The sequence below is a fragment of the Haliotis rubra genome, unplaced genomic scaffold (assembly GCF_003918875.1).
Source record: "Haliotis rubra isolate DU_JTF1 unplaced genomic scaffold, ASM391887v1 Scf582, whole genome shotgun sequence".
NCBI classification, from domain to species: domain Eukaryota; kingdom Metazoa; phylum Mollusca; class Gastropoda; order Lepetellida; family Haliotidae; genus Haliotis; species Haliotis rubra.
This window is the reverse complement of record NW_025767282.1, coordinates 136,316-163,661: the sequence shown is the minus strand read 5'-3', so window position 1 is coordinate 163,661 and position 27,346 is coordinate 136,316. Positions and strand designations below refer to the sequence as shown.

Genomic DNA, 27,346 nt, shown 5'->3' with positions numbered 1-27,346 from the left:
CAGCAGCAGTTTTCTTTAATGAGAGTGTGAAGAATTTAGTCGGGGCTTTCAGCTCCTAAAGTCTGTCAGTCCTGGTAGCCTAGTACCTTTTTTCATTTTCATCACTGTCTATGGGGTAATTCTATGAATACACTTTGCCATTTAGAAAGTGGTCAAATGTAACATGTTATATTTGGGATAACATATTCACAGTAAAGTACCATTCCAGTACTTTTGTTGGCTTGAGTCATGTCAGGGATTCGAACCCAGACTCTCGGAATCAGGCACCTAACTGCCAGCACACAGGTCAGGTTACATCCCATTCTGCCTAAAGTCCCAATTTGCCTACAAAAATTAATGTAGGCAGAATGGGAAATGATTTTTGACTTATAAAGTAAAGGAACAACCCATTTGCCAGTCACTGAAGGGTATGTTTTGGGGTTTGGGGAAAGGGTGATTGATACAATTCCACTTAAATTAAACAACATGATATTGGTCATAATGAATTGCAGGTTAAAGTTTCAAAGCTGTGGTTGGTCCTTATAATCCAACAAAGATACATATAGAGATATACAGTGAGTCTAGTCAATTAATCAAACTCCTGTTAAATTAGAATGGGAACTAACAGCACCCATCACCCAATGGCAAATGTTCAGCGTGTTGAATTCATCACTTCTCAAGCAGGAGGACAGCAAGTATTCTTTGCTGGGTACAGCTATCGCCTTAACGTCAGATGGCAAACTGCAGCACATTCTACCATGACTTCAGTAAACACTGGATTGTGATTGGTTAATTAAAGTCATTCTGAGGTATATAATCACGTTATATACCTCTGATTTTCCAACACAGAATGTATTTAATCTTGATAACACGGTTATGGTAGAATGGAGATAAACATACTATGTTGGAAACTCAGAGGTATATAACAAAATTATAATATTATAGAATAAAAAAACATAGAGCTTTTATAATTTCATTGTATACCCCTGATTTTGCCAACACTGTATGTTTATCTTCTATGAGGCACACTTTCCTTTAGGAATCTTGACACAGATCAGCAAGGAATCTTGACACAGATCAGCAATATTGATCCCGGGAGGAATAACCATCTTGAGGGATGGCATCAGTAGTTTAAGAATTATATTCCATTGACATTGACCTTATACTAGAAACACTATTTCTTGTCATTTTTCCCGTATTGACTTCAATTGACTTTTGGTCAAGTTCATTTTAGTAAAGGTAGATTAGGTCGGCACATTAACCTTACTTCCTGATCACTGGACCGCATCATCTTGTTTTAATGTGTAGGCAGAATGGGAATACACCAGAACACAAGGTTGACCATCTATCCCACTCAGCCATCGGGCTTCCACTGATGGGTTATTTCCAGTTGTATCTTCCTTCAGGTTCGGTGGCAGCATTTACCAGAATCATGGAGAATACCCATGGAGTGGCTACAAGGAGACAGACAGGGGCATGGCATTCGACGTCACTGTGAGTAGTCGTTTGTCATTAGTATGACAAAGATCAGCTTGGCAGTGACTAAACCTTTTGGAACATTTTCTTGGGCAGATGCACAACAGATAAACGTGCTTAAAAATGGTGGGCGGTGGGATAATTGGTTGGTAGGTTGGTTGGTTGGTTTAATGCTGCACTCAGCAATATTCCAGCTATAATGCGGCAGTCTGTAAATAACTGAGTCTTGGCCAGACAATCAAGTGATCAATAGCATGAGCAACCTATGTGGGGATTAAGTGTATGATTAGTTCTCCAAACACCTTAGCAACATGAAGAGTTCCCAATAATATTCTCTGTGAAGAAGTTTAGTATATGGAGAGATTGAACATGTACATTTGTTACTGCAGTTCCCAACCATATTTGGCTCTCACTCGATCAAGTGGGAGGGTGTGTGGAGGGACCTGAGGGCGTTATCAAGAACCACTTCATTTGCCGTCCGGGAACAGTCTGGACATTCCATTAAGTCCAGTGTCCAGGTGAGAGTTTCACACAGACGGAATCTTCTCTGTAGGAATTGAACGCACAATGTCACACATTTTCAATGGTATTTTGGCCTATATTTTATATGTTGAGGGCATACGCACTCACTTTAGCTTCCTATTGATGCAATACAAGACTTATTATCCCTTACGACTTGGCTGAAATCGATAATTGAAACTTCGAAGCGAAGAGCTCTCAAACAGATAACACTTGCCATATATGGAATGTAAACAGTTGCTCCGTACGTCGAAAACTGTCGCACATGGTATTGTTGGTGTTTGCCATACTCGTTTCAATCACATGTTGTGAGTAGGATATTCGTAACGAGTGCTCAAAGGGACATAACTCTAAGGGGTTCGCTTGAAATAATGTTCAGCTGTTAGAGGGTGCAAATGTCGATTTAAAGGTACGTTGCATTACTTCATTCGAACTTTGTTACTTAATATTGTAATCTAAATACATATTTCTTTTTTGGAATAAATTATATGGTAGCTTCCCCTGAGGGCTGATAGTGTTATTGAGAGAAATGCATTATGTATTTTTAGAGAAAGTGTGGTGTGACGTTTTGCCTTCAAAGATAGTTATCTAAATGTTGGTTGATATGACTTCCTGAAAGAGTTTTTAAAGTAAGAGTTTTAATACGCATACATATTTCCATGAAAGCACAAATTATGCCAGAATAAAGTTCAAAGTGCACTGCCTCAGGAACAATAGTCATCATGAACTTGTGCCTCCTGATTTGGTCAACAACCTGCATAGAGTGACTTTCAGTGTAGATTTTACATCGTTTTCCAGCTTTTAGCGTGTTATCCTTTGTGTCATAATCTTTAGTATCATGGGGGCGGTGGGGTAGCCTAGTGGTTAAAGCGTTGGCTCGTCATGCCGAAGACCCGGGTTCGATTCCCCACATGGGCACAATGTGTAAAGCCCATTTCTGGTGTCCCCCGCCGTGATATTGCTGGAATATTGCTAAAAGTGGCGTAAAACTAAACTCAGTCAGTCAGTCTTTAGTATCATGTCTACACAACATAAATGTTATGCAGTGCAAATACAACCATAAACCAGTCTATGTGAACCAGTCGTTATTGCAGCAGTGACATCTTGCTGTCAGTAGGTGATGAGATTTGTGTGAATCTATGGATTTATGAAGCAGCAATCTTGGAAATTATTAATTTATTTAAATACATTTTCCAGCAATGATATAGTATATAGGGTGTAATTTACGGATGCCAACTTCTATATGAGGAACATGATGTCTTAGAGTATATTCTTACTGATTTGTCAGGTGAATATAAAGGAGTAAGATTATACTCGGAAAGGTTGTGTTCCTCGTACTACTGAAGTTGACATCCATAATTTCCCCCTACCATTTCTATATGCCATCTTTTGAGGATATTTTGTTTTGGATGTATCCGGTAGCAAAAGTAATGTAAGTCCCCATGGTTCCTAGTATGGTGATCAACCTTCAGTTGTTGGCGATCTATAGCCTATTTTGATATTGTGCTGTCCCCTAAAGTTAAAATGTTTTAGATTTAATTACTAGTTTTACATGTATATCTGTGATATTCTTGTTGTTTTACTGTCCTTCATCGGCAGGTTTTTATAATGTCTATATGTATATTCTATTTAAATGTCAAATGTTCTCGTCACGATATGGCTGAAATATTGCTGTGTGAAGTTAAATATTAACTCACTCACTCACTCTTGGATGTATCCCAGACCCTAGATACTGAAGATAATTAGAGATTATGTGATTCTGTCCTGTGTAGATAGTTTGTTAAATGTTGCAGCACCTGTTTGTTCGGGACAAGAGAGATGACCCAATTCTGCCATCCAAGGGCTCGCTGTTGAAGCTATCACAGGTGGGTAACATCTAACTGAGATCTCGTCCGCGAGCTATCACAGGTGTGTAAACAATAACTCTAAACTGAGATATCTCTGTATTCCTTTCTCCATTTACAGCCCATGTTATAATAGGCCCCTGCTAACCTATGCTAGTCCTAAGAGGCAACCAAATGGGTAAGGTAGTCAAAGTTACTTGCTTGATTGAGTTGCCTCCCTTTAGGTCAGGATTGTTGTGTACTATGTTAATCAGTTGATTATCTGGTTCAGGTGATGATTGACAGTGTGCCATTATATAGCTGAGTGCAGTGTTAATATCAAATACTTTATTCCATTAAAAACTGTGAAATGATTGCATTGAACATGTTGATACTTTTAGATATTGCTTTCATTACTAAAGGTGTACATCTAATGAGCAAACGCAACATTTACTGTGGACAAGAACAGCACTTTCTTAATTACTTATGAAAACTTTGCTTATCGTTATTTCATAAAGTTTTCCAGATCTATATACCAGTACATTTCTGGTGTTTCATTTTTGTGGAAGAATCCTCACAGAAGCATGGTAGAAACTGTGTACAGTTTAAAGCTTGCTATCGGTAGAGATGTTAGAGATCGATAATAGTTAACTGAATATCCAATAATTATTGATACATATTGGAGAAGTAACTTTGAGCAAACATGCAAAGATGTCTGAAAGAAATCATCATATTTCACATCACTGGTGAGTGGTGACAAACTTATGCATGGATTACTGACAGTGTCCTCTACTTAATTTAGAAACAGCTTAATCTTTAGTAAAGACAGAACATCGTGTATTGTGTGAATAAATCAACACTCAATACATAAGGTACGGTATTGTTGAAGACAGAAGTGTTATATCGATATTCATTACAAACTCTTACCATTGTCAATCTTTCCAATTATCAATATTTTTAGCCAGCTGCTCTTTGCTGCTAACACTGTGGTTAAATGACTTGCTGAATATGCAAAAATAATGTAGTCTTGTAATGTCATGACACTATGCCAGTGTATGTGTGATGTGGCTGCATGTTTATTGGACAGCGATATAATCTATCGGTGAGTAAGAAGATGTTATGATTTATGATTGAAAGTTGAATTTCAGAATCTGTTCTGCCTTCTGTTGCCATGTGTCATGCTGCAGACTCTTGAACCTTGTCACAAATTTGACTTTTCTGAACCAAAACTTCTATCACTTTTAACCTCAGTTTCTTTTTATCAGTTGTGCTCAGTTGCTAAGTCATATTGTGTTATATCAGTTGTCATGGTGGTTTATTGTCTATTACTGAAGCATAAGACTTAACATCTTCTTGTTTATTGTATAGAGCAATGTTTTGGTGTAGATTCTTACACTGTTATCAAGCTTTTGGCTGGTTTTGCTTTTAGCTTGATAACGATAAGATAACAGTGAGTCAGAAATGAAGCATATCACCATGATCACTTTATGGATAACAACCTCTTGTTTATTGCACAGGGCTAACGTTTCGATGTAGATTCTTTCACTGTTATCAACCTATAAGCTAAAAGTTTGATAACAGTTTGAAAATCTACACCGAAACATCCCTTTTTGCAAGAAACAAGAAGTTGTTATCCATAAGTTTGTATGCTTCATTTTTGAGTTGCCAACTTCTAGAATGCTGATCAAACAATTATTGTCTATAGGCAGACATGCAGACTACATGTATATGGATCTCTGATTGTTTTACCAAAATCTAGCGCAAACCCTGTCAATTCCCATCCTCATCAGGACAGCTGGTTAATACCGTTCTATCACAATGTGTAACATGGCTGGTTGTGTATCTCAGTGTATGAAATAAGGCCTGTCCGACTGCCCGAGACGGGCTAGATTTCTGCCGGATGGTCTAATTCTACAGCTAGCTACAGATGGACGGGTGAAAAAAAATATTCCGATAACATGCCCACTGGTACTGACTGGTTAAATCTCTTCTGGGCTGGTAAGTTTTTGAAGTTACCAGCCCAGATGTCTGGCTGGGTTTTTGGCTTATTTCATACTCTGTATATCATTAGATATGAATTTATGTTCATGCAGTCACAAAATAGATGCTTGATTGGCATTTTAGAAGATGATATTTGATGAACATAGAGATTTTTTCTAGGTTACATCTTCTTTTTATTCTCGAGTACAACGTTTCAGGGCTAGTTCTGGCCCCATCATCAGGTAAAACTGAACAGTAACTGTTAATTCTGGCCGTGACGTCATAAGCATTGTGACGTCACGGCCAGAGTTAACAGTTACTGTTCAGTTTTACCTGATGATGGGGACAGAACAAGCCCTGAAACGTTGTACTCGAGAATAAAAAGAAGATGTAACCCAGAAAAAAACTCTATGTTCATTAGTCACCAAATAGTTTGCTGGATCCAGTTATATGAAGGTACCTGTAGATGCGATATAACTGGATCATGACTGACTGTTGCAATGACAGTGTTTGTTTGTTAGTTTGTTTTATGCTGCAGTCAGTAATATTCCAGCCATGTGGTGTTGGCCTATAAATAATAAAGCCTGCATCAGACAATCCTGAAGTTGATATCGTCAGCAAAAATCCATGTGATCACAGAATGAGTATGTGTTATCAACCAAGTCACCGAGTCTCGCCACTTGCTCTATTAAGTCGCCTCTTACAACAGGCATAGCTTGCTTGGGACCTATTCTAATCCAGAATCCAAACAGCATGTCAGTAAACAATGTTTTTGTACAATATTGACAAACTTCATTGATAACAACTTCTTTCTTTCATTTGTGTGATGTTTTGATACAGATTCTTGGCGCTTGACAACGGAACAGGAATCTATATCGAAACGTCTCACTCATGAAATATAAAATAGGTTGTTATCCATAAAGTTTGTCAATATTGTTCTTCCCAACTTCTAAAATGTCACCGAAACAACCAAAAACAACAAGCAAACAACACAATCTTATCTGGATCTTCCAGGAGGTTCATGAGCATTATGTTTCTGTTTTCTTCAATTTTTAATTTTACAATTTCTAAAATGCCACTCAAAAGAGTAAAACATTCATGTAGCTCCCAACTACGAGGTCGAGTGTATCCTGATTGTATTAATTGTGTTTACAGGAATATGCAGGTCTGGGAGGGAACGTACAGTTTGCTAAACAAGATGTGGAGTACCAATTCAACCAGAGTTTAGCCTGGGACACAGTGAGTATCTAGTAGTTACCATGGAGTTGGAATGAATGAGTGAGTTTAGTTTTATGCGGCTTTTAGCAATATTCCAGCAATATCACAGTGGGGGACTCCAGAAATGGGCTTCACACATTGTACCCATGTAGGGAATCAAACACAGGTCTTTGGTGTGACAAGGGAATGCTTTAACCACTAGGCTACACCATCACCCCCATGGAGTTAAACATGCAGCAGTGTCTCTTGTCATTGTTCCAAATTTTGCTGAACAAGATGTTGTGTGACCAAGCAGATATTGAACATTGAAATAAATTATTGTCCCCCGCCGCAACGCGGAATGGGGGACTATGTATTCAGCGGCGTCCGTCCATACATCCGTCCGTCCGTACGTACGTCCCCGATTCTTGTTAACGCGATATCTGATGAACTGTTGTATCCAATGTCTTCAAATTTGGTGACAGACTACATTGGGAGATTATGCAGACACCAGTCGATTTGGGTGACCTTGACCTTATTTTCAAGGTCACCACAACACTTTGACCACTTTTCAAACTCTTGTTAGCGTGATATCTCATGAAATGTTGTACCCAATGTCTTGAAATTTGGTGACAGCCTACATTAGGGGATTATGCAGACATCAGTCGATTTGGGTGACCTTGACCTTATTTTCAAGGTCACCACGACACTTTGACCACTTTTCAAACTGTTGTTAACGTGATATCTCATGCACTGTTGTACCCAATGTCTTGAAATTTGGTGACAGCCTACATTGGGGGATTACGCAGACACCAGTTTATTTGGGTGACCTTGACCTTATCTTCAAGGTCACCATGACACTTTGACCACGCTTTTAACTCTTGTTAACGCGATATTGACAGCCTACATTGGGTGATTATGCAGACACCATTCATTTCAGGCATCTTGTATGTGACCCAAAAATTAAAAGTTGTGAATATAGATATTCCATTCTTTAGCAGCGGGGGACATTGCCATATCAGTGGCAAACACTTGTTTGGAATTTTATTTGCCATAACATGCAGAGTCCATTAGGTCATACTATGGCAGATTTTTTAAGATATGCAATTTCACTTACATGGAATAATATTGTAATATTTTTCCTTATCCTGACTCATGCTCTTTTGCTTGTCTTCTTCTTCTTGCGAACATAGTGGAACACTTGTATCTCCTTATTTGAAGCTCCCTTCAAAATAAAATCACTAATTGGTACTCACCACAAGTTGCTCCCCTTTGTTTCCCCTGGCGGGGAAAGGTGTCGCCACCCTCTGGCCATGTGCTCCACTCTCTCCTTCTTCGCCCAGTGAGCAGGATGTGAGAGCGCCTCGTGTCTCCTACACACCATATCCTTTGATAATCTCTTAGTTTTTACCTCTCTTAGGTTACTATAGAGGTATAGCTAGTATCCTTTACTAATTTGTATTGATTAATTATCGTATTTCTACTGTTTATTCACGTGTATTCGTGATTGTTCAGCTAGCTTTACGTTGATGAAAATCTGTACGATTTGTAGATTACGTTTTTCTGCCTCTGATCCGCATGTAATATGCCCTAGTTGTTCTACGCCGTGTGCGTTTAATTCACGTTGCAGTTACTGCATTAATTTATCTCATTCTGCATTTAATAAATATCATCTTTGCGTCTTAAGACGTGCTGCAGATAGGTCACGCAAACAAGGGCAAAACATGGCAGAGAGTCCAGATATTCCATCCAGTCAGCTGCTAGCGATCGACCCTCTCCCGTCTGGTGTTCTGCTAGAGACCCCTGCGGCAGAGGAACGTGGGACGCAGTCCGTTACCTCGAAGAAACGACCGGCCTCCCCAGACATCCCGTCATTGCAGACCAAGTCTAAGAGGGCCTCAACGTCATCTCAACGCAGACTGAGGACCCCCAAGGCAGCGCAGACTTCCAAAGGAAAATCTACGAAGACAACGAGAACTTTCTCAGCCGAGATCGTTCCAGCAGCAGAATTGGGCCTCTACGATGATCAGCCGATAATCATCCCCCGACTTACGGCACAAGAAGCGACCGGTGTCAGCGACTGTGACTTCTGCAGAGATCACCATGCAGCCTGATGCCTCTACACTGACGTCAGACGTTATTGATGTGGACCCCATCGCAGAGAAGACGCCGACGACTTCGTCACAGATCATCCCAGAAGACATGATGCGGCAAATTATGAACATCATGGAGGACCACTACAAACTGCAGAAGCAGGGTCCGAGCCTTCGCGAAGGCTCCAACGTAGACAGCACCCCAGAGGCACCCCCCGTCAATGTAGCAGCCAGGACGATGTCACCTTCGCGAAGGAAGTCCCGCACCACCTTGACGAAGGAGCTAGATGTACAGCCTTTCGAAGGCCTTCGCTGGCGCGGATAGATCATCACCATCTTCGATTTCATCTCTAGATATGGACTCGGACCATCAGACATCACGGAGGCCTTCGCTAAGGTCATATCATCGATCCCGGACGGACGCTAAATGAAGCTTCGAAGGCATTCGCGAAGGACATATGATTCCAGATCTTCATCATCTAGAGGACATCGAGGGACTATAGAAGAGCTTCGAAGCTATCAACGTTAAGCCTCACAAGTCTCGAGAAAATCATCCCATAGACGCGATCTCCACTTACGCTTCATCACCAGGTCGATCACCCGTCAGATCTCCACATAGAGCGGCACAAGTCAACTAGATCGCCACAAGCCTCATCGGACATACAGACAGCTACACGCAGGTCGAAGAGCATCTACAATTCGTTAATGATGATGGTATTGAGGATGATGGAGGAATCATTTTCTCCGATGCAGAGATACGGTATTGGATGGTCAATAACCTAGATCTCTCATCACCATCTAAAAGTGGCAATACAGCGCAGACGTATTTGATGAAGGAAGACGATCCAGATGCGATCACTCTACCCCGATCGACCCGATCATGCGGCAGTGCCACAGAATCTAGATGCAGCTTTCCAGAAAGCTCACGAAAGTTCAGACACCACATCTGCCCAACTTTCATACCAAGAAGTTCTCCACGATAACATGGACTCTTTCTACAAAGCCCAGGACATCGATGAGAACTATAAGATCATCAGCGATGTCAAGAACAAGATTTACAAGATGGATGATCGCAAGTTGGCTCATATAGAAACCATGACGAGGCGTATGTTCTTTGGGTTAAATAGATCTAGGACGATCAATGAGACTCTTATCACTAGATTCCGGATTCCACGACGGAAGATGATAGAATGATTTATTCTGCCTTACTTATGCAAAGAAAGATCAGCAGTTTTTAGCGGATCATCTTACATCTGTTTCAGCAGCACTGACCTTAGCTCGTCAGTCAAGGCCTCCTCGCTTCCTGCAATTGGGGAGAACTTTACAGCCCACTTTATACAGCCCGTGGTCGACAACATCCATCTTTGGCGGAGAAATCGACAAAGTCGCCAAGGAAGTCTCTAAGGATTCCAGGGAAGTCCTTATGATTAAATCGATGGACACACTAGCCAGCGTCATTCGATCAGACTTCACAAAGATACTCAGGCAGATCTAAGTTCACGGGCCTACAAAGAGCAAGAGACAGGAAGATAGCCAGCTCTAGAGGTAAAGATTCTTTTCGTTAGCCATATGGCAACTATAGAGGAGGATCAGGAAGAGGCAGGACACCCAGAGGTTTCCACAACTATAGATGCTGAAACACAGGTTTGGAACGACTGGAGTCTTCCACCCCCAGCCGTTCCAGTACAGCCAGCACAAGTGGGTGGACGCCTCCAACTACACTGGGAAAACTGGGGAATATTGCAAGACCCTTACGTCTCCAACATTCTTCAACACGGATTTCGTATCCCACTACAGGCCAAGCCTCCGCTGACAATCAAACCCCTCAAGTTCGATTTACAAGCGCAACAACTACCAAAGATAAGAGAGGCTGTTTCATCACTCCTACCCAAACAGGCCATAGAAGTAATAGATCAAGCAAACGTCGAACCAGGTTTCTACTCCCCAGTTTTCCTAGTTCCCAAGAAAAACTCCACGGAGAAATACAGACTCATCTACAACATGAGCTTTTTCAACAAGAATTATCTACGCCAAACCACCGAAGTTTCGCGCATGATACATTTACCTCAGTTACGCCAGATGATTCGATCCCTATGGACTACATGGGCAGCATAGATCTACAGGATGCCTACCTGCACATCCCCATTCATCCCGATTCCAGGAAATACCTACGGTTTACTCTAGAAGGGCTACATTACCAGTGGAAAGTACTCCCATTCGGAATATCATCAGCCCCCTGGCTATTCACGAGGATAACGAAACCGATTATCATCTTTCTACATCATCAAGGGCTACTCGAGTGTGCTTTTTACCTCGACGACGGGGATACAGGTAGATCAAGATCCACAGCATCTCAAACTACAGTTAAATTACATCATAAAGCTACTAACACAACTAGGATGGTTAGTAAACTTACGCAAGTCGGACCTAGTACCATCGCAAGACCTGCAGTTCCTAGGTATTCGATTCATCACAAATCGCAACCGTGTCGTTGTACCAGAAGACCGTTGGCTCAAGATACAACAGACCATTCCACCAGCTCTACTCTCTCCGTTACCACTTCGACAATGGCAGAGCCTACTAGGTCTTCTCACATCAGCCCAAGACATGACTGTCACAGGCAGATACAGTTCACGGCCCCTACAGGTCCTCATCAACGCGCACATCTCAACGATGTACAACCATTCAGTCTACCGAAACATCTCAGACCTCATCTACTATCGTGGACCAAGAAATCGAATGTCTGCGAAGGGATTTGTTTAGCAGAGCAGGAATTCAAAACCCATCTATATGTAGATCGCGTAGTACCACTCCAAGGTTGGGGAGCTCATCTCACCAACCACACGATATCAGGATTATGGAATCAGCAAGAATGCAAACTCCATATAAACAGTCTAGAAATGAAAGCTGTAATCAACGCCATTCTACATTGGAGCACATTTCTACAAAATGCGCACCTAATGATCCATACAGACAATTCGACAGTGGCGTTCTACATAAACAAGCAAGGCTCAACGAGATCGCTGAATCTTTTGAACCTAAGCTTTCAACTGTTCGATTTAATACAAGATCTAAATCTACATGTCAGAGCAGTTCACATTCCCGGAGCCAGAAATATACTAGCAGACGCTCTCTCGGCCTCATCTACCATCACCGACAGAGTGGATGATCAACAGGGAAATATTTGCACAGATAATCAAGCAATTAGGAGCTACCGCTAATAGACCTTTTCGCCACTTTCGATTCAACAATCAGCTACCAACATTCGTGTCACCAGTCCCAGACCCTCAAGCTTGGGCAACAGACGCTCTAAGTCTATCATGGAAGGCCTCAATGCGTGCACGTTTCGCCGCCAGCAATAATACCTCCGTATTACAGAAAATCAGACAAACACAGAGCCTACAACTCACTTTGGTCGCGCCCTACTGGCCGGGCAGAACGTGGTTTCCCATACTAATTCAAGAAATCGGTCAACCAGCACTGGAGCTACCCAAGCGCGCAAACCTGTTAATTCATCCTCACACCAAACAAGTGCACGGAAACCCAGCAATGTTCCAACTACACGTATGGACTGTATACAAATGTGGTTAAACAAGAGAGGATATTCTGCCAGGGCGGCAAAAGCAGTCACGCTTGCCTTACGTTACTCAACTCGTAACTTGTACGACGACAAGTGGCACAGTTTCGAAAATTATGCAGCAAAGAAAGGTTTTACAGCGAGAGAGGCTTCACAGCCTCAAGTGGCAGACTATTTGTGTTACCTGCGCCAAAACAAACATTTAAAAGGTTCAACGATATCAACATATCTTGCCGCGCTTAGTTCTGTAATCACCATGAGAACGGGTGTCAAGTTGACAAGATCTCCAGAGTTACTGGCCTTACTACGAGCATTCCCGATTGGAGGACCAAAAGCGGAAGTTCCATGCCCCAGCTTGGGATCTGAATATAGTGTTACAACAAGTTGGAATCGACAACTTTTGAATTTCTCTCACAGAAAACACTTTTTCTGCTATCTCTAGCCACGGCAGCAAGAATGTCTGAAATTCACGCTCTAGATTACGAGAGGATACAGTTTGATGACAATCATAACACAGCGCACCTCGGACTAAGATGGGATTTCATCGCTAAAAATCAACTGCCAGGTCAACCAGACAGGTTATTCCACATCCCGGCGCTATCCTCTATTCTCGGATCACAAGATACACAAGACCTATCACTGTGTCCGGTAAGAGCGCGCTCAAAGTTTATTTACGACGATCCAAAACAAGGAGAAGATTTCTCAAACGTTTATTCATCCCCTTATCGCCTACAAATCAAACAGAAGTGTCACGGACCACAATATCTATTTGGATAAGGACTGTCATTCTCCGTGCCTACAAGGCAGCAGGCTTGGACCCACCAACAGCATCAAATCCACATGAGATCAGGGCATTGGCCTCCACCCTCGCCTTCACGGCAACTGTTCCTTGAACACGATTATGGAAGGATGCTATTGGAAATCTAACATGGTATTTGCTAATCACTACCTGAGAGACATCACTACAGAAGATGTCTCTGGCATTCACCATTTCGGACCACTGGTCCTCGCCAGCAACTGACAGTTCCTCGTCAGAGGGCTAAATATTACCCTCACAAGATTAATATGTATTATATACATACTTACCTAGCTTATAACTCTCACGGAGTTTTAGGGCTATGTATATATGTTCAGCTTAAGTTATTCAGCCTTAAGCTTATACTATGATATGTTCAGTTTCAGTGCCTCTATCAGAGTCACTTATATATATATATATTATATGTATTGTTCAATATAATAATAATGTAATTCCCCTTTAATGGCATTATGTAACCTATGGTTTTTTAATACAGCAAACATCCTAAATCTAAGGCTTCATGAAGTTCCCTAGAGGGGATATTACAGTATATCTATACAAAATCACTAATTATAAATCCAAAGTATTCTGTTACTCCCACCTCCGTGTCCGTGAGGATGCTACAAGCAAAAGAGCATGAGTCAGGATAAGGAAAATATGTAATTTTGGAGTAAAATTGATATTTTATACTTATCCTGACTCATGAGGTTAGTCTCCCATCCCATCCTCCCCACATAACACTTTGGATTTCCCTGTAAGTTCAAGTGTTGGGCTCGCAAAATCAGGAGAGAGTGGAGCACATGGCCAGAGGGTGGCGACACCTTTCCCGCCAGGGGAAACAAAGGGGAGCAACTCGTGGTGAGTACCAATTAGTGATTTTATTTTGAAGGGAGCTTCAAATAAGGAGATACAAGTGTTCCACTATGTTCGCAAGAAGAAGAAGACAAGCAAAAGAGCAGGAGTCAGGATAAGTATAAAATATCAATTTTACTCCAAAAATTACATTTTGAGAACAAATGATTGACAGGTTACTTTTCCCCTCAGATAGTTTGAGGAATAAAATAATGTTCAGAGTAGGTCCAAAGTAGGGGATGTATCTGTTTGAAGTGGTTTATTTCATTCATTTCAATTGTGCTGTATTTGCCAGAAAAAATCATCAATAAGACAACTGGCAAACAAGGATAAGTTGGACCGGCGCATAGAACGCATTTACGAGAAGTAGGCGGTGCATGGCAATGAGCAAACCCATTTGGTTTGTGAAAGGTAGAGCAGATGTAGGCTAGTGCATGTGCATTGCATGACGATGAAATTGATTCCGCGCGTAGTTGCACACGCCTTTGCCTTGCGTCACCCATCACACTACACTTGATCGCGGACAACCTGGGGCCCCTTCGCTAACAATGGCAAGCACCATAGGGCGGCACTTATACATGCTAATACGGGTCAATTGTCATGTCTGTGCTCAACTTATCCTTCTTTGCCAGTAAGACAGCATATTTTTATTCATTTTTCTACCACAAACTATTGATTTTATTTCACTAGAATAATAAAATGCCCTCCATTTCAAACAATAAGGTTTGGACACGTAACATTGACACAGTGCTGTATGGACTTGGATATTCTGTTGGTGTGGTTTAATTACAAATGGAGAAAGTCAATGAAATGATGCAAGAATGTCTGAACCCTTTTTGAAACATTATTAAGTGTTACTTTTAGGTTTGTTTGATTAGTGAGAAGTTTCTTTCTGTTTTTCATTCAAGGTATTACAAGTTTCTCTAGCTGGAGGCCTTTTGAAGTCCCTTGACCCTAAACATGAGGTCAAGGTGAATGACCGTTTCTTCCTTGGTGGTCCCCTGACCCTGAGAGGCTTCAGTTTGAAGGGGGTGGGGCCACACAGTGATGGTGAGTCTTTGAGGGGCAAGACACCCCACACATTTGTGGGTAATGTTGCTATATCTGTATCTGCTGTACAGGGGTGGGGCCACACAGTGATGGTGAGTCTTTGAGGGGCAGGACACCCCACAAATTTGTGGGTAATGTTGCTATATCTGTATCTGCTGTACAGGGGTGGGGTCTCATAGTGATGGTAAGTCTTTGAGAGGTAAGAGAGTCATCGCATTTGTGGGTAATGTTGCTATATCTGTATCTGCTGTACAGGGGTGGGGCCACACAGTGATGGTGAGTCTTTGAGGGGCAAGACACCCCACAAATTTGTGGGTAATGTTGCTATATCTGTATCTGCTGTACAGGGGTGGGGCCTCACAGTGATGGTGAGTCTTTGAGGGGCAAGAGAGTCATTGCAGTCATGTGTAATATTGCTATATCTGTACCTGCTGTATAAAGGTAGGTCCACAAGGTGATAGTGAATCTGTGTACAGTATACAGTAGGCGGCCATGTTGGATGTATGCTGCAAGCTTGCAAAAGACAAGAAAAATGGTGTCTGGCATCTTGTGTGAACAATTTTCTTAAATATGTGTTATGAAGCTAACAATGCCTACACAAAACGTATGTACAGCATCGCAAATCGCCATTACATATTTCATCTGTATTAAGTCACCAAGCTTGAAATTTACAGATTATATAACGATGTGTAAAGGTGAAATATCTTTAGTTTGGTACCAATAGAGAATGGTTTACTATTAGATGTCCACATTGTCAATGCAGGTAAAGTTCTGGGAGCAGACACCTACATTGTCAATGGTTCTGTTGCAGAGAATGCTCTGGGAGCAGACGCCTACATTGTCAATGCTTTTGTTGCAGGTAACACTCTGGGAGCAGATGCCTACATTGTCAATGCTTTTGTTGCATGTGACGCTCTGGGAGCAGACACCTACATTGTCACTGCTTTTCTTGCAGGTAACACTCTGGGAGCAGACACCTACATTGTCACTGCTTTTCTTGCAGGTAACGCTCTGGGAGCAGACACCTACATTGTCACTGCTTTTCTTGCAGGTAACGCTCTAGGAGCAGACACCTACATTGTCACTGCTTTTTGCTTGCAGGTAACGCTCTGGGAGCAGACACCTACATTGTCACTGCTTTTCTTGCAGGTAACGCTCTGGGAGCAGACACCTACATTGTCACTGCTTTTCTTGCAGGTAACGCTCTAGGAGCAGACACCTACATTGTCACTGCTTTTCTTGCAGGTAACGCTCTAGGAGCAGACACCTACATTGTCACTGCTTTTCTTGCAGGTAACGCTCTAGGAGCAGACACCTACATTGTCACTGCTTTTCTTGCAGGTAACGCCTCTAGGAGCAGACACCTACATTGTCACTGCTTTTCTTGCAGGTAACGGCTCTAGGAGCAGACACCTACATTGTCAATGCTTTTGTTGCAGGTAACACTCTGGGAGCAGACACCTACATTGTCACTGCTTTTCTTGCAGGTAACGGCTCTAGGAGCAGACACCTACATTGTCACTGCTTTTCTTGCAGGTAACGCTTCTAGGAGCAGACACCTACATTGTCACTGCTTTCTCTTGCAGGTAACGCCTCTAGGAGCAGACACCTACATTGTCACTGCTTTCTTGCAGGTAACGCTTCTAGGAGCAGACACCTACATTGTCACTGCTTTTCTTGCAGGTAACGCTCTAGGAGCAGACACCTACATTGTCACTGCTTTTCTTGCAGGTAACGCTCTAGGAGCAGACACCTACATTGTCACTGCTTTTCTTGCAGGTAACGCAGGAGCAGTTAGGAGCAGACACCTACATTGTCACTGCTTTTCTTGCAGGTAACGCTCTAGGAGCAGACACCTACATTGTCACTGCTTTTCTTGCAGGTAACGCTCTAGGAGCAGACACCTACATTGTCACTGCTTTTCTTGCAGGTAACGCTCTGGGAGCAGACACCTACATTGTCACTGCTTTTCTTGCAGGTAACGCTCTAGGAGCAGACACCTACATTGTCACTGCTTTTCTTGCAGGTAACGCTCTAGGAGCAGACACCTACATTGTCAATGCTTTTGTTGCAGGTAACACTCTGGGAGCAGACACCTACATTGTCACTGCTTTTCTTGCAGGTAACGCTCTAGGAGCAGACACCTACATTGTCACTGCTTTTCTTGCAGGTAACACTCTGGGAGCAGACACCTACATTGTCAGTGCTCTTGTTGCAGGTAACGCCTCGAGCAGACACCTACATTGTCACTGCTTTTCTTGCAGGTAACGCTCTAGGAGCAGACACCTACATTGTCACTGCTTTTCTTGCAGGTAACGCTCTAGGAGCAGACACCTACATTGTCAATGCTTTTGTTGCAGGTAACACTCTGGGAGCAGACACCTACATTGTCAGTGCTCTTGTTGCAGGTAACGCTCTAGGAGCAGACACCTACATTGTCACTGCTTTTCTTGCAGGTAACGCTCTAGGAGCAGACACCTACATTGTCACTGCTTTTCTTGCAGGTAACGCTCTAGGAGCAGACACCTACATTGTCAATGCTTTTGTTGCAGGTAACACTCTGGGAGCAGACACCTACATTGTCACTGCTTTGTTGCAGGTAACGCTCTGGGAGCAGACACCTACATTGTCACTGCTTTTCTTGCAGGTAACACTCTGGGAGCAGACACCTACATTGTCAGTGCTCTTGTTGCAGGTAACGCTCTCGGAGCAGACACCTACATTGTCAAGGCTCTTGTTGCAGGTAACGCTTCCAGATTAGACTTCTACATTGTCCATACATCTGTTGCAGGCAACGCTCTTGGAGCAGACGCCTACTGGCTGGCTGCCCTGCACCTGTACACCCCACTCCCCTTCCGGCCGGGGAAAGGCGGCTTTGGGGAACTTTTCCGCACCCACTTCTTTATCAATGCTGGAAACATAGGAAATATAAGCTTAAGTAGGTATATTTCTGATGTTCAATGGAAAAATCATCATGAAAGAATGTTCTCTTTACATATTTGTATCGTCGCATTGGCAACTCAGCTCACAATAAGTAATCAAGATTTCATTAAATTTCAAAAGATTCTACTCACAGTTGAAACACCAGATGCCCGGATCAAAGCATACTTGAACAGAACTCTTGGACTTTGATCTGATGGTATTCCTTTGGCATAAAAGCTGTATTTGATGTACTGAATAATCACTGTGCTGGTATGATAATACTGGAGACTTCCTCCCTGTGCATACTATCACTATGTCATATTTCATATAGTATTGCAATCTTTTGTATTGGAGAAATCCATTCTTATTGTCTGAGGTATACAGACAGGCTGTTTTCTCACATTGTATGTAAATTAAGATAGAGTCCTTATATTAAGTGGTTGTTTGCTTGTTTGCTGATCTCACAACTCTTTTAATGGAAATAAATATGTTTAGCACAGATATGTTTTATAATTTTAAGGTGAGCTGGATTTCTAATTTTACCACCCTTTTCTTTATAAGACTCTGATATTCGTGAAAACTTCTGTCACATGGCGGAGACATTTCGATGGGCATACGGCGGGGGCATCGTGCTGCGGATGGGACGTGTAGCCAGGATGGAACTCAACTATGTTATACCTATGCAAGCACAGAGAGGAGACAGGTGGGCAGCAGGATTATCTAGTTATGCATATCTAGAGGTGACAGTGGCCTAGTGGTCAGTTCACTGACCATTTAAAGTAATCTTCCTTTCTTCTACCTGTCTGTGCACTGCCATATGGCGCTGCAAAATAGCCACTGGCCTGCTAGCCTGTGGCTAGTAAACATCCAGTTGGGCCAGTAAAACTGGCCAGTGAATTTTCATGGGGTCATTTTGTAAGTATATCACTCTCTCCGACTTGTTAAGTTATAATACACTTTTAAATCATCCAAGGTTTTGACCTAATAAAAATGTTCATCATATGAGCAGCTTAATCATGAAACCCATGTCATGCCGACAATATCTTATTCTCATCTATTTTTGTGATCTTTTGCTTAGTTTTTACATTGAGATTTTGAGCTAGTGAATTATTTTGAGGGCTAGTAACTTTCAGGCATAGCAAGCCCATCTGGTTTGCAAACTTTGGAAACTATTTTGCACACTGCTGTGAAAGTAGCTTGAAACCCAACTCACTCACTGACACTGAAAATCATTTTGTTTTTTCTTTTCAGTATTAATGCCGGTTTACAATTTGGTATTGGGCTCAGCTTTTTATGATCACCACCAGCCATAGAGCTCTCACATTGTTCACTGACGGATCAACTTGCCTTGTGTGTGATGACTGAGCATGACAGGAAGTGCCTACCATTCGCTGGGATATTTCAAAGATAATCAACTGGAACCTCAGACATTTTGTAACTGATGGAGAATGTGTTTGTAGTCAATTAGGATGTGCATCTGTACTGTTGTAAATAATAGATCACCTCTTCATCATCATCAGTGCGTACATCACCAAAGCCCTGTAGGGTTTGTGTTATCATTGCCATATTTTGAACCCAACTCTGCAAATTTGATAATGTTGATATATACTACTCAAATGAAAATAAGGACAATAACACTATAGAATTGAAAGAATTGAAGATATTCCTTAACTTGTTTTAGTAGTATATTACTATGTTCTTTTTCAAAAGACACATCAGTTATATCAAATAGCTATTGGGCTATACATAATAATATATATTACCAATTAATAAACAATTAATAACGCTTGTTTTAGCTGTGAGGTTGGCAATAAGATATAATGCAAAAGATATATTCTTAGCATTACTTATCAGTGTGTCATGCTAACAGTGATCTTATATTTTGTGTGTAAATTACCTTTTTACCCCAATTATCCCAGATCTACCTTATTGCCTAAATTTGGAGTTAGGGTTTCTTAATGGAGTCTTAATAATCTGTGATTGAGTGCCTGAAAATCAAACTTTAGATCATAAAACCACAGTTTGCTTCTATGTGAACATTATTCAATGGTGGTATGTTTGACCAAAGTTTACGAGTGTTGCTTTATTTTTGAGTACTGTATCTCTAGTCCAGGTGTCCATACAGAACTATACCAAGAATAGTTTTATGTACAAGAAGAGCATATCGTATGATAGGAAAATGAAAATACAATTTCCTGGCTTGTGTTTCCTATCTTTCATCTACCCGTGAAGGTCCGGGTTAGAATTGGTTGTCAGTAACCCATGCTTGTCGTAAGAGGCGACTAACATGATTGGGTGGTCAGGCTTGCTGACTTCGTTGACACATGTGATCGTTTCCCAATGTGTGTAGATTGATGCTCATGCTGTAGATCACTGGATTGTCTGGTCCAGACTTGATTATTTACAGACCACCACCATATAGATTTAATATTGCTGAGTGCTACATTAACAACAAACCAACCAACCAACCAACTCATCTATTATTGGTTCAATCAACTCCTGGTTAGTTTATACATTTGGATAAGTGCAGCTCTTATTTTTTCTGGCAAACTACAATGAATGTGCGACTAGCTATGTGATTTGTGCTGGGAGGTCAGCAATTCCAACTCCATATGCCTGTTTGGAATATCCCAACATTGATCTCATGTAGATCACACAGAATGTTCACCTGTTCCAAGCAGCAGAAGCTGCCATTGAAAGGGAAATGAGATAACCACAGAACAGTCACAAACTGTCTTCGATATTTAGGTTTCAGTAAATCTGTTATTTGTTGAGTATCTAGCTCAGTAGCTACTAAAACCTTTTTGTCAGAATATTGGTACAAGATATGACCTCATATACAACTGTTTCTGTTTCATGTTTAAATAGGGTGGTGGGGTAGCCTAGTGGCTAAGGCTTCTCGTCATGCCGAGGACCAGGGTCCGATTCCCGACATGGGTACAAAGTGTGACGTCCATTTCTGGTGTCCCCTCGGTGATATTGTTGGAACAATGCTAAATCGGCATAAAACCATACTCACTCACTCACTGACACTTTAAACAGGTGGTAAGGAGAGATAATCCTGTTAGCCAGGTGTTATATGTTTTGGTTCAGAGTCTTTTTACCTTTGAGGATTGAGTGATGCAGCTGCAATGATAGTTGATGTGGTTCCTTACTTCCTTTCACAATATGTATTGTATCTCAATTTTCTTATGTTGTCAAAACCAGGTATTTTACAACAGACATTGTATTTTCAATTGATTTATAAAATTCAGCAAATAAGGGGTATTAAAGATTAATTCATTAACATATAGCTAAGCTTTAAGGCCTTTTTATTGGTCAACTGTTGGTCAGTTACCATTAACTATTGTCTGTATAGCCAGTCATTTAATGTATTAATCTTTTATAAGATGAGTATTATATTGCACTGGCTTGAGGTTTGGTCTTTAGTGTGTATTCTATGAATCTGCATGGACAGACCATGTACAATAAAGATCAGTGAGCTTGTACACCAACTTCTTGATCAGCAGTGCAAGGGGGGTAACTCTGGCAGTAGTGTTAATGCTTATCACCACATGACTAACCTGTTTGAACAAGTTCATAATTTTATCTGTGACTGAGCCTGTGTTTTGTGGTTTGAGTTGAGGGAATGACATTCAATTAACTGTTCTACGTACACTGGAAATTACTGACACTTTTAAATCCTCTTTTGGTGAGAAAATGTTTCTGTTCAGCTTTCGAAGTCTCAACTGTAAGATTTTGATACTTTCTTGTATTGAGGTGCGTGAGTTATTTGTCTTATGAATAACCATGACAACAAGCTACACCAAATGTCACATGTACAAATATTTCAGTTTTAGGGAAAAGATCTTTAGTTCCCATCCCAGTTTGCCATTAAAATTGATTAGTTCTCCTGACTAAAAAGGTTATAGTTATGTCCAAAGACATTTTTGTTCAAACAAATAATTTGAAATTGTTGGTTGGATTGTTTTCACATTTGTGGACTGACTTCTTTATCTAGAGGAAGGGTGCAGTGCAAATTTTGATCATGATAATTTGAGTATTTTTTGAAAATTCATCAATTTATGAGTTTGAACTGAGAATAATTTGTTCAACCAATAACTTGAAAAGTATTACTCAAAATGTTTGCAAATTTTTGAAAACATCTTTTTTGTTGTAAGGTGAGGTTGTTCCGATTTTATAGATTTTGAAAGTGTTGCATCAATGTACATATTTTGAACTGAAAAAAAACAGCCCAGGGGAGTTTTTGAATACGTATGAATTAGATTGTTTACAAATTTGTTAATAAATCTCCATATCTAAAGGAGATGTGCAGTGCAAAGTTATATTTTAATATTTTGAATTTATGGAGAGTTATCACAGATAACATCTCTGGAACTCTGGTTGGAAAGTCCCACATCGAATTTGTTCAACCAATAACTTAACAGTATAGTCAATTGTTTTAAGATTTTGTTTATGGCTTTTTTTTACAGCAAAGGCGAGGTACAAAGTTGGTTACAGATATTGTATTTTTGTTGAGAATAATCGTTATTAATTGTTGTACAGCTGAAGTTCGGAGTCACAGTCGGGTATTAATGAGCAGTGCTCCCATTTTGGGGATTGTTCCTTTTCATGAAAGCAATCCAACTGTGTGAATGTTCACCCCTGGGAGACACATTTTGTCATAAAGTTCAATGTAGCAGTTTTAACAACCTGTTGACAGTTTACCACCATGACTTGGTAACAGTTTGGTACCAGACCAGACATTCATTGATCAGACCAGACATTCATTGATCAGACCAGACATTCATTGATCAGACCAACCATGTTCAGGGATACAGATTTTACTGCTGACCCCTCCTCTCTAGACATCCATAAACCAATTGTCTTAAGATCCAATTAAAGAAGTATTGAGTTATATCAGTATACACAGCTGGTACAAGTAATTAGACTGGGATTTTCACATACAAAGCTTGACTCTGCATATTCATTAGATTAGCGCAAAATATATTATTGATTTTCATTCTTAACAAGTATCGATACTCATGCTGTTGATCACTGGATTGTCTGGTCCAGACTCGATTATTTACAGACCGCCACCATATAGCTGGAATATTGCTGAGTGCGGCGTAAAACTAAACTCACTCACTCACTCTTAACAAGTATCAAAGAAAAATTATTTTCATGGCATTGTCATGTCCTCTTGTTTGGGTTTTCAGACACTTAAGAACATCTGTTATTGGCTGTGTTTTTGCATGAACAATTGTAATACATGTCACTATCTTATTAAAGATCACAAGATCATTTTATCCTAAACACAAGCCATCATTCAAGAGATTGGAATGTCTGTGTGGTGCAACACCCCTTGTTACAGCCTGAGTGAGCCTGAAGTCTGAAAACCTCTGATCTGATGATATTAGTTGAACATTAATAGCATCAACACACTGTACTGTGGCAATGAAATAGCACTTGACAGGCTTAGTATCCAGGGCCCTGGGGCGGTTGGGTAGCCTAGTGGTTAAAGCGTTGGCTTGTCACTCCGAAGACCCGGGTTCGAATCCCCACATGGGTACAATGTGTGAAGCCCATTTCTGGTGTCCCCCCCGTGATGTTGCTGGAATATTGCTAAAAGCGGCGTAAAACCAAACTCAGTCAGTCAGTCCAGGGCCCTGTTTCACAAAGCTCTCGTAAGCCTAAGATCTCGCAACTTTTCTCGTAGCATTCGTACTTCCTACACTGTAACATTGACTTACGATATGAGAGCTTTTCTGAAACGTGGGCCCAGGGCACAAACTTGGCATAGTCACAGATGCAGTCATAAAGAACCATCATCAGACTCAGAGTTCACTTTAGATGCTTATCATATTTAGATAAGATGAACAACGAGGAGAGTTCTATGGATATACAACTTCTTTAATATAATATGAGCAACGTTTCAGTGTAGCTACTAACACCATTATCAAGCAAATGATGTACAATACTAGAAGCAAGGTATATATATATACATAGTAAAGTTGAACAATACGTGATTGCTGTTTGCACAATTAATGAGGTTGATGTACAAGAAGGCAATTGTTACACAAACAGAGTAAGCTATGGGGGATTATTGGGAGGAAGCCGGTGATTTCCATAGAACTCTCCTCCTCGTTCATCACACCAACTTCTAAATGCCACTCAAACAAGTTTAGATAAGATGCTGAAGTGCCCACCCTTATCTGCTACACTTCCTCTAACAGACATAGATGGCCTTGTGGTTGAAGTCTTAGCTTATCATGGTACATTCATGGGTTTGGTTCCACAGATGGGTACAATACTGGAAAACAATAGTACTCCATTCACCTATCTATTCATCTTATCCACCTCAAACTATTGTCATCCACATGAGATTCATTAAATGGTTTATGTATGTTAATCAAATGTAGCTAGCGTTGAATCTCATGATGTTAGTATGATAATACTTGAAATGCTTTTAATCATATTCTAACATCCCTTTGTCCTCACTAAAGAGTTCACAGATGGAGGGGTGGTGGGGGTAGCCTAGTGGTTAAAGGATTCGCTCGTCACACTGAAGACTCAGGTTCGATTCCCCACATGGGTACAGTGGTGTTCCCTGACGTATATTTCAGGAATATTGCTAATTGTGGCGTAAAACCATACTCACTCACTCACATTCAAACAATACTGTTTTGAGACAGTGGCAATACTGTTTTGAGGTATGCAACCTATTTCATTCAATCATTGTTACTAGTGTTGGCTCATTTGCATGACATTTGCATAACCTATATTTCAAGTCGGCCTGTTTTCTTTGTTTTCACCATTGTCTTGGATGTTTTGCATTTAAATAAAAGAAAAGTGCTAGTGTTAGAACAGTTGCCAACAACCTATACTGGTCACATGAACATCAGGTACTGAGATTCAGTATCAGGACAGCACCAGATTCTCACAAGTCAATATTTTAATAAAGCTAGAACATTGATAAGTTTTGTAAAGTAAACAAATAGGCATGTGTCTCAGATGATTATCTGGATTTAAACATAGAATACATGATACAGTTGAGGATGAACCTAATGTTTTATGTACATAAGGTGTTCTGAAAAAAAAAGTAAAAATCAAACATGAAATTCACAAATGGGATTTAAGATGATAAAAATGTGATAATTCAAGTGACTAAGTGCCAACAACCATGCAGCCTACAAGCCTTGTCTTTCAGAAACCTTTGCTATACATTTGGATTATAGTAGCTGAATATCAGACAGACAAATTTCACCAATCTAGTCATTAAATTCCCAGATTGGATTTATATTCAGCTTTTTCAATGTAGCATGTCTCGGTGGAAGAACCTTGTTAATTATTATCTTATGTACAAATGTATAAGTCTGCCATTTCCTTGTCCCATAAGCTCTTATTTCCGGGTGCCCATTCTAGAGTTGGTGACAGTACTAGTTATTTTCCTGTGAGACCTACAGTAGGCAGTTACATACATAATAATATGCATTAATATATTGCTGTAAATACATACAGGCAGATTTAAAGGTAAGCGGAAATTGAAAGGGAGGCGGACAATCGGTGCTTTGTTGTACCCATTTCCTATCCGTGTGAACATGTATGCAGCAATGTATATAACACCTGTGCTATATTCATCATGGAATTGTCTCATATGAGTGAGGTTTGCATTGTACAGTATTTGTGACATTAAACAGGAGGAAAACTTTGTTATGGTGTTGTGTTTGTAGATATTTCATTGTGTTTTTTTGTTTGTATTTTAATGCAGCACTCAGCAATAATCTGGCTACATGATAGGACAATACTGTGATTGATGTCCTATCTACACAATATGGTGATATTTGTTTGTTTATTTGTTATTTAACACCACACTCAGGATTATTCCAGCTGGGGCAGTGGGGTAGCCTAGTGGTTAAAGGGTCCGCTCGTCACGTGGAAGACCCGGGTTTGATTCCTACATAGGCACAATGTGTGAAGCCTATTTCTGGCGTCACCTGCCGTGATATTGCTGGAATATTGCTAAAGGCGGCGTAAAACCATACTGACTCACTTATTCAAGCTATATGACAGCGATCGAGTCTGGACCAGACAATCTAGTGATCAACTTCATAGGCATAGATCTACACAATCGGGATACGATGATATGTGTCAACCGAATCAGCGAATCTGAACTACCTGTCCTATTTGTTGCCTCATTTGACAAGCATGGGTGCTGAAGACGGATTTCTAACCCAGATCCTTTTTGAGGGAGACGAGCATGATTTGCTGGGGACCATTTCTATCCCGATACATACTTGAGGAGAGGAGCATGTGCTGCCTGGGAACATTTCTAACCCGGATCCTTACTGGGGGAAGACATGCCTGGTTTGCACCTGACCGTTCTAACACGGATCCATACTTGGGGAGAAGAGGATAGGTTGCTGAGGACCATTTCTTATCTGTAGTGATCGAAAGAAGGAATTAAATGTGACTTTGCTTTTTGTGTGTCATCGTGTTCCGAGAGTGTCGATCGTTTCTTATCACATCAATCACTGGCCTGGCTGGTCCATATCCCTCGATATTCAGTGGCTAATCATATATCCGAACATGAGATCAACTGGTGTATTAGGCATCTCATAACGGCATTAGTGAAACAAGCCCATTCCGTATGGCAAAATTCCCATTTCAGCGGGGGCGGTAGGGTAGCTTAGTGGTTAAAGCGTTCACTCGTCACGCCCAAGGCTCGTGTTCGCTTCCCCACATGGGTACAATGTGTGAAGCCCATTTCTGGTGTCTCCCGCCTTGATGTTGCTGGAATATTGCTAAAAACGGCGTAAAACCATATTTACCCACCCATTTCAGTGTTCTCCCCGTAAAGATTCCACGTGAGAATCTGCCCCCATCACACATGGTCTAGTGGAGAGCGTGTTTACCAAGAGATCGGAAGGTCCGTGGTTCGATTCCCGGGCCATAACACCAAAAGACGTTAACACGTTGACTGCCACCACGAGTATACTAGCAGTATCAATGTCTGGCCCAATTTCCCACTACAAGTTATCTCGTAGCTATATCAGTGGTATTTTAAAACAAGTTTCACATGTTGGCAAAATATCACAAGAAG

At 41.0% G+C, this 27,346-nt stretch overlaps 1 protein-coding gene across 1 annotated transcript in view; it reads left to right on the top strand.

Moving 5' to 3' along the window:
• The window catches only part of LOC124254782 (sorting and assembly machinery component 50 homolog), a 28,352-nt gene extending 6,798 nt beyond the window's left edge, over nt 1-21,554 (top strand). The window contains exons 7-14 of the mRNA XM_046688633.1: nt 1,386-1,473; nt 1,845-1,973; nt 3,768-3,839; nt 6,933-7,016; nt 15,201-15,342; nt 18,134-18,280; nt 18,826-18,967; nt 19,516-21,554. Of these exons, the coding sequence (XP_046544589.1) occupies nt 1,386-1,473; nt 1,845-1,973; nt 3,768-3,839; nt 6,933-7,016; nt 15,201-15,342; nt 18,134-18,280; nt 18,826-18,967; nt 19,516-19,561 (850 nt within the window). The 3' untranslated portion in view covers nt 19,562-21,554. The remainder of the gene's footprint in view (nt 1-1,385; nt 1,474-1,844; nt 1,974-3,767; nt 3,840-6,932; nt 7,017-15,200; nt 15,343-18,133; nt 18,281-18,825; nt 18,968-19,515) is intronic.
• The last annotated feature ends 5,792 nt before the right edge of the window (nt 21,555-27,346 follow it).